The sequence below is a fragment of the Protobothrops mucrosquamatus genome, unplaced genomic scaffold (genome assembly GCF_001527695.2).
Source record: "Protobothrops mucrosquamatus isolate PMUCROS unplaced genomic scaffold, P.Mucros_1.0 scaffold1591, whole genome shotgun sequence".
NCBI classification, from domain to species: Eukaryota; Metazoa; Chordata; class Lepidosauria; order Squamata; family Viperidae; genus Protobothrops; species Protobothrops mucrosquamatus.
The window spans coordinates 272,935-283,856 of record NW_015387754.1 but is presented as its reverse complement, the minus strand read 5'-3'; the positions used below and the strand labels follow the sequence as shown (position 1 = coordinate 283,856).

Below are 10,922 nucleotides of genomic sequence, written 5' to 3'. Positions count from 1 at the left end.
AGGATCTAACCTGTATCCTTGCCTGTGTTCGGTCGAATTCGGTTCGGCTCGCCCTCCAACTGCTCTCCAGGCGTCTTTTCCGGCGCTTCATCTCTCTCAGCTCCTCGGTGAACCAGGGAGCCAATTGAGATCTGCGCCGGGTCAGAGGCCGCAAAGGCACGACTCGGTCCAATGCTGCGGCAGCGGCCGTCTCCCAGGCTGCCGCCAGATTTTCAACCGAATCTGAACTAGGTCCTCAGGATATGGCCCAAGCTCCGTCAGGAACCTCTCTGGGTCCATCAGGCGCCTGGGGCGGAACCATCTAAGCGGTTCCTCCTCCCTGTGGGTACTAATGAAAGAAGATATTCTCCATTCTATTTTAGTTTTTTTTAAAAGAGTCATTGAAGAAAGTACAACTTTTTACCAAATTGGCAACTTAAATTTAAATATTGTTGTTATGAATGGCAGAGGAGGGAGAAGGGATGGTAATGTACTAGTAAATCAGCTATGATTGTTGTGCTGAAAGAGAGATTGAAGAGAAATGACTAGTGTCAGGCAGAGGAACTTTTTTGCATTTTTTCTATCTTTCAGATTAAGCAAAGGAAATTTGCTTTTGCTTAATTTCATCCAGAGTAGACACAAGTTCTTCTTGCAGTTACTTTGCAAATGGGCCTGTGTGAATATTCTGCCTTTCAGGATATGATCCTTACTCCAGAATTCTGCATGCTCTCATTAAATTCAAGAGCATCATGAAGGAAGTTTTTTCAACTGAAGGGATGGAGACTGGTAGAAGTTCATGTCTTCAATCCCATCTCAGCTCAAATTCTGAGAGAGATCATTATCTAGATCATGGGTGTCAAACTTGCTGCATCGTGTGACGTGTCGTGACATATTGTGACTTTTTTTGCATTGCTGGAACTGGGGTGGGCGCGGCCTCCGTATGATGCAACTGGCCTGCGTGCCGGCAGTTTGACACCCCTGATCTAGATTGTTTGAGAGTTTCATAAAAGGTAAAATACAAGAAAGTAAATAGATAAGACTGACTATATTTACTGGTACTGCTCTTTCTTTCTCTGTTACTTCATATTTTGAAATTAGTTTGAAAAAAAAAGGCAAACATACACATACATAACCATAAAACAAATTACAGGATAGGCAATCCTTGACTTTTCATAGACCATTGAATTGTAGGGGTGGAAGGAACATCAGAGGTCCTCTAATTCAATCCCCTGCTCAAGGTAGAAACCTTATACCATCCCAGTTAAATGGCTGCCCAGTCTATTTTTGAAAACCTCCAGTGATGGAGTACCCACAACTCCGAAAGGCAAGCTATTCCATTGATTAATTATTCTCACTTACAAAAAAATTCTCCTTGCTTCTTGGTTTAATCACTCTTCAACGAACTTCCACCCTTTACTTCTTATCCTGCCCTCTGGTGCTTTGGAACTCTTAACACAGGCATTGCCTGTAGTAAACTAGTTTTCTGTTCAACTCCATGAGGTGTTTCTTTTTTTAATTGAATTAAAATACAGGGGATCTGCTTTCTCTTTTTTCAAATCTGTTACCCTGGACAGAGACATCCATGGTGCTGCTTTTATTTTCAATGTCCCACTGAATAAGCCTGAATCCAGGAGTATCCAAATCAACAAGAGGTTGCATCATAAATTAGATGATCATCCAGTTTGCTCCAGTTCCAACTATCACTTGATAACATTGAATACTGAATTCATGCATATGTTTTCTCTGTTCACTTGCCTTTGAAACATTTCATTCTTATAGAAAATTATTTAGCAATATGGATGCCAAAGGGATGAGATAATCTTAAGCAATCGGATCACTTTTAATCCAACACTAAGAACCTTTTTAAAAGATCCTCTTTCCACAGGAGAAGTTTTGGTTTAGTTATCATTGGGATATTATTTTCAAAGTTGGTACAAAGTGCATGGAAGGCAGACAGTTAGACTCCAGTAAATGCAGAATAGTCAGGAGGGAAAAATTATCTTTGAAATAGCAACAACCTGATTGTTAGGAATAGGTAATTTGAGATTCTATAAAATAGTCAGAATATAAGCATAAAGAAGAGAAAATTGTTTACTAAAAATGGCTTCTATCTTGCCCATAATGAAAGTTGCTAAGATTTATGGAGCCTCACTATGTGCAGCACTGAAGCTAGTGAATTTAATGGTGTATTGTTGAAAGCCCTAATTGCAAAGTCACATACAGTTTAATTTACTCTGGGTCCTGAGATAACAGGAACATTTCATCTTGCGAATAAGACTGTGAAATGTGCTGATGACAAATTAAAAAGACGTTCTTGTAAGGGGATGTGATGGCTCAGCAGTTAAAGATGCTGAGCTTATCACCTGGAAAGCTGGCAACCCAGGTCCGACACCCAAGTTCCACGCAACAGGGTCAGCTCCTGCTACATGCCCCAGCTCCTGCCCACCTATCAGTTTTAAAGCATGCAAATGTGAGTAGATTAATAGGGACCACTTTAAGGAGAAACTTCCTGACAGTGAGGACAATCAACCAGTGAAACAGCTTACCCCCAGAAATCATGGGCGCCCAATCACCGGAGATCTTTAAGAAGAGACTGGACAATCACCTGTCTGAGATAGTGTAGGTTCTCCTGCTGGACTAGAAGACCTCCAAGGTCCCTTCCAGCTCTATTCTATTCTATTCCATTCCATTCTATTCTATTCTATTCTATTCACATTATAACAACCAAGGGGATTTTTGTTCATTGCCCAGTGTTGAAGATTCACCAAAGATTCTATTTGTTTTCACACATGCTTTGACTCTATCATCAAGCACTCTTATTGTATTCGACAAACAACTTTCAGTGGAACTTGGGTGTCACCCCTTTGAGCTAGGCAAGGTCCATGGCTAAGACTTAGAAGGCGCAGCTGATCTTTGGGTTTGATGTACTCACCTCCCTCAGCAGAACTGATCACAACAATTGCGCTGAACGGTCCATCACCTTTGTTGTTATATGCACCAACTTTCACTTCAAATGGAGTCAAGGGAGGCACACTCTCATCTCTGTAGATGAACTTGGAGGCATCAGAAGACGTGACCATTTTTTCTTTCCAGCCTCTTGTCCCATTCGGTCGGAAAGCCACAATGTATCCAAAGCCTTCCCCATTCTGAAATTCTTCAGAGACTGGCTAAAGAAAAACATGTTCATTTATTATTATTTATTAATAAAAACCTGGCTATGCTCCCAAGTCTGGGGCACTACATGCACCAAAGGTCCTCCCTCCTGGCTATATTGTTAACAGGCCAGATATCTTGCTTTTGCATGTGCTACAAATTAGACATTTTAATATTTTTTTTACTGTTTTAATGTTTTTGTTTACTGTTTTGTTTTCAAATGTTTTTTAAATTTTAATTTAATTTAATATATGCTTTGAATTGTGAGCCACCCAATCATTTGCTGAGATGGGCGGCTGTAGAAATCAAATAATATTAAATTAAAAAAATCCTTGGGATTTGTCCAATTCATGAAAGAGAGGAATACATTGAACAAGTTGTTTAGGTTTAATGGAGGCTGCTTCTTCTTCCCTTTCCCCTCATGGAAGAAAGTGTAAGTTTGGGAAACTATGAAAGTGCAATTCTTAAAAACCAGTGCCATTCTGTTCCTACTCTATGCATAACTTTTAGAGTCATCACTTATGCTATGTTGCAGAAGATGATGCTCTATTTAACTATATGCTGTATTTCAGCCATCATCAGTTGGAATAACTTCAAAAATTATATGGCTCACAGAATTCTCAGAGAACCTTTGCTAAGAATTCTGGGAGTTGAAGTTCACAAGTTTGGAGAGCATCCAACTTTTGAAAGCCTACTTAAACAGAAGGCCTGTCCAGTTCGTGTTTGTTTTAAATATAAAGATCCCTAAGAAAAGAAATTGCCACTCCATAGTTAATTAAATCATCTAAGTTCTAATTTGTAAAATTGATTCAAAACTGTTGCATTAAACAGATTTGATTCTGTCAGTTTAATTTAATAAACAATATTGAGAGTATGGGCAAAACCCCACTGAATAAAAAAAATTGACTGTAAGGCTCTTGACTTGACATGCTGATTCAATTCAGCAATTCAGTTTGGCCCTTTAATGGTGGGACTCAATCAAATCGCCTTCTAATTGAATTTTGAATCAAAGCTTCACAGAGCCTTAACATTTAATAATTAACCACCTGGCAAGCTGAGCAAACATCCTATTGAAAGAGTCACAGTTCTTTCACAGTATGCAAAGATATATCATCTTTATCATGATCATCATCACCAAAGAGATAAGTGACTTAATTTGGCTCCTGGGTGCCATTTTGCACTTTTGCCCAGTGGCTTAAAGATTTTCTCACTACTATATTCTGTTTCTGCATTTAGCCTATTTTGAGTAACCTTAAAATATTGCTTTATGCAGGAAAAGAACAGGATTGTATAGCAATTTTATATGAACCTTGCAGTGAAAATGTCACTGCAGTAGGGCAATTTTTTTTGTTAAAGATTCTTCCTTGTTCAATTCCTATTAAAATGTTCAACGTTTACCTAGTAATTAGAATTTTGCTCTTTTATTTTTTCAGCAGCAATAGGATTTCTTGGAAAGTTCATTAAAAAAAAATAACTCCTGGCCTATGTGTAATTATTGCCTGACATTTCAAAATGTGATTCCAGGATATATATCACACAAGTTACAATGCTCTTGCTAGTAGGCAACATAATTTCAAGGTAAATCAAAAGGACTTCCTTGATAAGCATTATACTCCTACTACCATTTACGAGACCTACCTAGGATCAATGTAGATGTAACATTTCCTCCTACAGCAAACTGTAGGTTGGGGAAAAGAGGAGACAAATTCCAGTCTAAACATTTGACTGACTGTGCAACCAACCAACAATGTCTAGGGAACAGTGGATAATTGAATGTTTGAGGCCACAAGATGGCCTCCAACTTCGTTATCACGATAATGATACAACATCACTTGAAGGATTTTATCTATTCTTCCAGAGTTTTGAGAGAGAGAGATAAGGTAGGAAAGGGAATGTGAGGCCTCCAAGAACCAATTCATTTCCATCTACACTCTTACAACTTTCCCCAAACAGCCAAAATAACAACATCCAATTTTGATTGTGTGATCTGGAAGTGTTGAAATATCAACATGTGGCTCATAGGCTGTCGACTATAGTTTAGGCACAAAACCTGCTTATTTCTTTTGCATTTTATCCCATTGAGAAAACCCTTCTTTTCCACTCTGGTGCTATCCAATACTTCACTGGTGAAATACAGTGTTTGCCATGCCTAGTTAGCTTCTTTAAAACACAAGGTTGGAAAAAGTTGGCCAAGATTTAATTGAGGCATGACTTAATGATACACTGTTAGCTTAGCAGCTCTGTCCCATAGAGAGCAACTGAATTTAGACATCCTTACAATATTAAAAAAAAGGTATCTAGCCATCATTGGCTGATACTAGTAGCATTCAGTATAGAGAACCCATGTGTTGGGCAGGAGATAGAAATTCAGGTAAGCCTTTGGAAGTCTTCATTTTTATATACTCATAGGACTAGTCTCATGACAGCACCTGATTTCAGCCATGAGATTGTTAAAAGTTTTCTGAGTGTTGAAAAAAAAAAGCTAGCTATTAAACAGTCATTCAAAAGCCACTCTCTGTGAGGGTAGCCAGGCTTCTACCAGAAAAGAATAAAGAAAAGCAAGCAAGCAAGCAGGAAAGAGAGAGAGAGAGAGAGAGGGAGGAAGGAAGGAAGGAAGGAAGGAAGGAAGGAAGGAAGGAAAAAAATCACGTGACTCCTTAGCTGTCAAATCTCTTTTATATTTGCCAGCTGGAAATCTCAAAAACGTAGAAGATGTTGCAAGATTTTAATAAAATGACATTATATGTGTCAGAATACAAACTGGAATGTATTTGAATGCACTCTGTGAATGCATGTATTTAATATAATGTTATACTGTCTTTACAAACTAATTATAGAATTCATGGAAAGCATTCCTACTGAATTAGTTATATAAAGAAATCCCATTGAAATTAATACGCCTGAACTTCACTTAAATAAAGGTCTATTTTACATCACTAGAACTTCTAATAAGTAATTTTTACCATATAAGGAACAATAAGCAACAATTTTGAAAAAAAAACCAGCATTAAAAACAAACAGAGCCAATCTCAAGTAATCTAAATAATTGGGAGGTTAAATTAATGGTTCTTTTTACATTCACAGTGTGACTGCCTTAAAGGAAAAAAACAAAGGAAAGGAAAAGAAAGCAAGAATGTTCTTATTAACTTAAAAGGGAATGCCATCAATATTTTAATCCTAGATAAAAAACAAAACTTAAAAGGTGGAAGAGATCCAGAGTAACCTTGAAAATGCCATTGGTCCTTCATTTAAGACAGTTAAATCATCTCCTTGCTTTGGGTCATTAAATTAATCCTTAATTCACATCTTTCAAAAGTGATCCCTCTGAATTGCTTTTCTGACATGTTTTTTTCCTACTTTTTTCTTGTTCTCTTTTATCTCTAAGTCTAGGAGTCCAGGAGTCACTCTTTTAATTTCTCATAGTGTCCAATATGCATGATGTACTATTGCTGGAAATTAAAGTGGCAGTTTCTTCTATAAAACTGGGACAATCTCTAGTGGCTACCAATCCTTATCCACCAAATGATGAAAAATGGTGAACAAACTCCCATCATGTTCTATGTATGATGCAGTATACATAAGGTGTGGAGTTTGCATTGTGATATTATGATGTATTGCCCTCTTGTCCCTCTCCTTGACTCCTGTGCTATTGTCATGACCCCCTTGGATCCCAATTCAGAGGAGGAAGAGCAGTTGGAACCAGGACCATCTGCTGGGGATGGCACATCTCCCCTGGAATGTCTGGAGAGTCTAGGAGCTGAGGACAATGCTGTCCCATGTCCCTCCACCATTGGAGGAAGTGGTTGACCGGATGGGGAGTTGCCTGCCCTCACAAACACAGGGGAGCATCAGCTGTAGACAGGCAGTGCTGATAAGAGCCAGCAGATTCCCTCTGATGAGGATCAGCTGCCTTCCCCACTGGATCCGAGGGCATGGAGAGTGGAATGGAAGGAAGCTCAAAGGAGGTCTGTGAGGCTGCTAATGAGGAGGCAGCCCCACCCTGCCTCACAAGAAATACCTGGCTTGAGTAATTTAATCAGAGGCCAGGGGAGGGTGTCTTCATTGGGAACAATTGTTTTGCTTCAGCATGCACTTCCCCTTGGAAAAATTCAGCTTTAGATCGTGTTTCTGCCTTGTGGCCTCTCAATCTCCAACCTTGTGGATTTGGAAACTTGTTTATGACTTAATGCCTTGCCTTGTGGACTTTGCACCTTGTTTTTGGACTAAGGACTTCTTGCCTTATGAATCGACTCTGGTGAATATTAACTTTAGTTTTGGGACTGTGTTGCATTGACTGTGAGTGGCTGCCTTCAGGAATATTTGGGGTGGCATTTTACTGGGCCCTTGTGGGACCATTTGTTATGGGATAGCAGAGCAATAAAAGACTTTATTGAAGCCTGTATCTGCCTAGTCAACCTGGGTCATAACACCTATTGTTTAACTCCATCTGGAGCTGGGGTTAATAAAATCAAATACTACTTTTTATTATGCCACATTATTTACTAAATTGAATTACTAAGACACAATTATTGTTATTACTCACAGATAGTGGCCAAGAATAAAACACTATAGGTAGTCCTTGACTTATAGCCATTTATTTAGTGCCCGTTCAAGTTACAACAGTACCAAAAATAGTGGCTTATCACCATTTTCACACATGACTGTTGCAGCAACCCCATGGTTATGTGATCAAAATTTGGACATATGGCATGTATTTATAATGGTTGCAGTGTCCAGGGGGCAGGTGATAATCTTTTGCAAACTTCTGACAAGCAGAGTCAGAAGTGAGTTTTGGTAAGAAAGGTCAGAAATGGGGCAAAACTCACTTAACAACTGCCTTAGCATCAGAAATTTTGGGTTGCATTGTAATTATAATCTGAGAACTACTTCTAGTTGTCTGAGCATATTATTGGACTCTTGAGTATTTTAAATATCCCAGATCCATTATTAAATATGTGGAACTGAGTATGGTCCATAGTGATCTCAAGTACAGATTAAGGCAGTACCGGTCCGTGGCATGCCAGCAACTGGGCCGCACAAACAAGCAAAGCCCCATCTGCAGGATGCAGGCAGCACACAAAACCAAGCACCCTCCGGTCGCGGAAAAAAACCCTCTCCACGTAACTGGTCCCTGGTGCCCAAAAGATTGGGGACCTCTGGATTAAGGTCTCAACAAAATGGAAATAAAATATATATTTAAAATGGGAACATTGCAAACATCAGGTAATCTCAATTGCTAGTAGGGTTTGGGGGTTGGTTTTTTTTTGATACATTAAATTAAGACCTGAATGGAGATTTTAACTGGCATTGAATACATGCTCTTCTATGTACCTACACTGACAAGCTTTACTATGGGGAAACTTCAGTGTTGACCTACAATGTCGAGCTTGCCCTCAAAGAAGTCAACATGAAACAAAGAATTTAATCAAAAGGGTTTGTTACCTCCCAGGCTATTACTAATTCATGCCGTCTTCCACTTCTGCCACTTACATTAGCGGGAGCCGTCTTAGGAACTGTGGACAGAAAGAATAATTAGAAAAAGAAAACCAATCAGAACATAGAACAATAGGGTTGGAAGGGACCTTGGAGGTCCTACCTAGTCCAACCTCCTGCTCGAGAAGGAGATCAAAGGAGACCAAAATAATTGCTTTTTTTTTACAATTTTTTTTACAATTGTTTCCTCTACTGCAAAAAAATCCCTCCCCTCCATCTACCTTTTCCATAACAATTTACTCTATTCCTGGAGTGATTCAAATGTCAGGACATTTCACAAAACTTCTCCATTTCCTTAAGAAAGGTCTTTCTGTGACTTTTTATAGGAGTAACATTAGGTTGCATTCTCAAGCAAATACACAGCACTATGACTTAATGGGATGGACTGATTCACACAATGAGGGCTGCATTTCCATTACCCTTTGGACTTCCAAATGTTTATTTTGATATCTTCAAGCAATGATAAATAGGTATCCAGGAGAAGGGTCTAATGGGAAACCGAGATACTAAAAGCATAACAATTGCAACAATTCTGACAGAGGAACGAAGAAAACTTTTACACACTTTTTAAAAACTTCTTACACGCTATATTTCTATGACCTATTTTATACCTATTTCACTCACTCAGTGTGGAAAGGTATATGTCTATATGTTGAAAGTGCTTCTGACATGAATAAAGAAAGCAGAAGAAACCAATATGGCTACCCTCCTGTTCTCCCCTCCCCCCAAAAAAAGCTTAGTAAAGATCTGAAACAAAAAAAGAATACATACAGGACATGGGAAGAAAGATAGATCACAAAGGAAGATTTGAAATAAAAAAGTTAACCTCCCAGACTTTAAGCAAATGAAATCTCACAGTGAACTGAAGCTACTAAAGAATTATAAGAAAAGGTTTGGAGTATTATGAAATAAACAAAGAAAATGACTTAAATAATAGTTGCTTAACGCTAATGGATGCTGCCTGATGGACTTACATAATCTTTTTTTTTTTTGAGAAATCTTGTGAAATTTATGAAATAATACACAACTGGAGAAGAGTAAATATTATCCCTTTTGTCAAAAAGCAGAAAAACATGGATATGTGGGAAGATTCTAAGGCTGATTAATCTGCAGACACTTTAAAAACAATGCAGGAAGTATCAGAAGACAACATGTTATTTGTCAAGAGTGAATCTCTAGATGACTCAAAACAAGAGGACTTGCTAATATCCAAAGTGAAAGAAATAACATTTAAAATGATCTTGATAGATTGGAGAAGTGGTCTGAAAATAACAGAATGAAATGTAAGACCGAACAAGTGCAAAATTGTTCACATAGGAAACAAAAGCCAATGCCCTGGCTTTTGTAAGATTCGGGGTACTCAGCTTGCTAATGTTATTTGTGCAAAATTTCCTGGTAAAGTAGTGATTGCAAACTGAATAGGAGCCAGTAATGTGATTAGGTTGGGTAAAAAAAACAACAACACATGCATTTAGACCACCTACTAAAATACATCTGGTATCTATTGTTAGGTTAGTCTACATTTAGTCATTCAGCAAAAAAGACAGCTTTTTGATCTCCTGATATCTGAGGATCTCTGCAGGGTGCTTTAAGGCAGAATGGCATCAACTTCTGGGAAAGCTACTGACTTGTTAAGGAGAGAGCCAGATATAAAGGATAATACATATAAGCTAGATCAGGGGTTTCCAACCCCCAGTCCGGAGACCGGTACCAGGCCGCGGAATGCCAGTAACCGGGCCACGCAAACAAAGCCCCATCCATGGAATGCAGGCAGCACACAAAACCACGCCCCCTCCGGTCCGCGGAAAAACCTCTCTCCACATAACTGGTCCCTGGTGCTCAAAAGGTTGGGGACCTCTGAGCTAGATGTTAGGAGGGAAAACAGTTAATTCTACAACACAGGTAGTCCTTTACTTACAACAGTTCATGTAGTAACTGTTCAAAGTTACAACCACACTGAAAAAAGTGGCTTATGACCGTTTTTCACGCTAATGACCGTAGCAGCATCTCCATGGTCATGTGATTTACATTCGGATGCTTCACAGTTGACTCACATTTATGACGGTTGCAGTGTCCCGGAGTCAAGTGATCCCTTTTGTTTTTTTTCAATATAAAATTTTTATTGTTTTCATCATAAAAAAAACAACACCAGTATTACACAATATTATTACACAATATTATATCCCACCCCCCCGGACTTCCCAAACCAAATCCCAGGCTAATATTCAGATATAAGTAAACGAATATTAATTTCTCTAACTCCACAAACTCTATTATAAACAATCCATCTCCTCCAT

The 10,922-nt window shown here is 38.7% G+C and overlaps 1 protein-coding gene across 1 annotated transcript in view; it reads right to left on the bottom strand.

Moving 5' to 3' along the window:
• CNTN5 (contactin 5) overlaps positions 1 to 10,922 on the bottom strand; it is a 237,301-nt gene that overhangs the window by 17,120 nt on the left and 209,259 nt on the right. Inside the window, exons 18-19 of the mRNA XM_029285383.1 lie at positions 8,575 to 8,645; positions 2,912 to 3,146 (exon numbers count right to left, since the gene is read on the bottom strand). Coding sequence (XP_029141216.1) covers positions 2,912 to 3,146; positions 8,575 to 8,645 — 306 coding nt within the window. The remainder of the gene's footprint in view (positions 1 to 2,911; positions 3,147 to 8,574; positions 8,646 to 10,922) is intronic.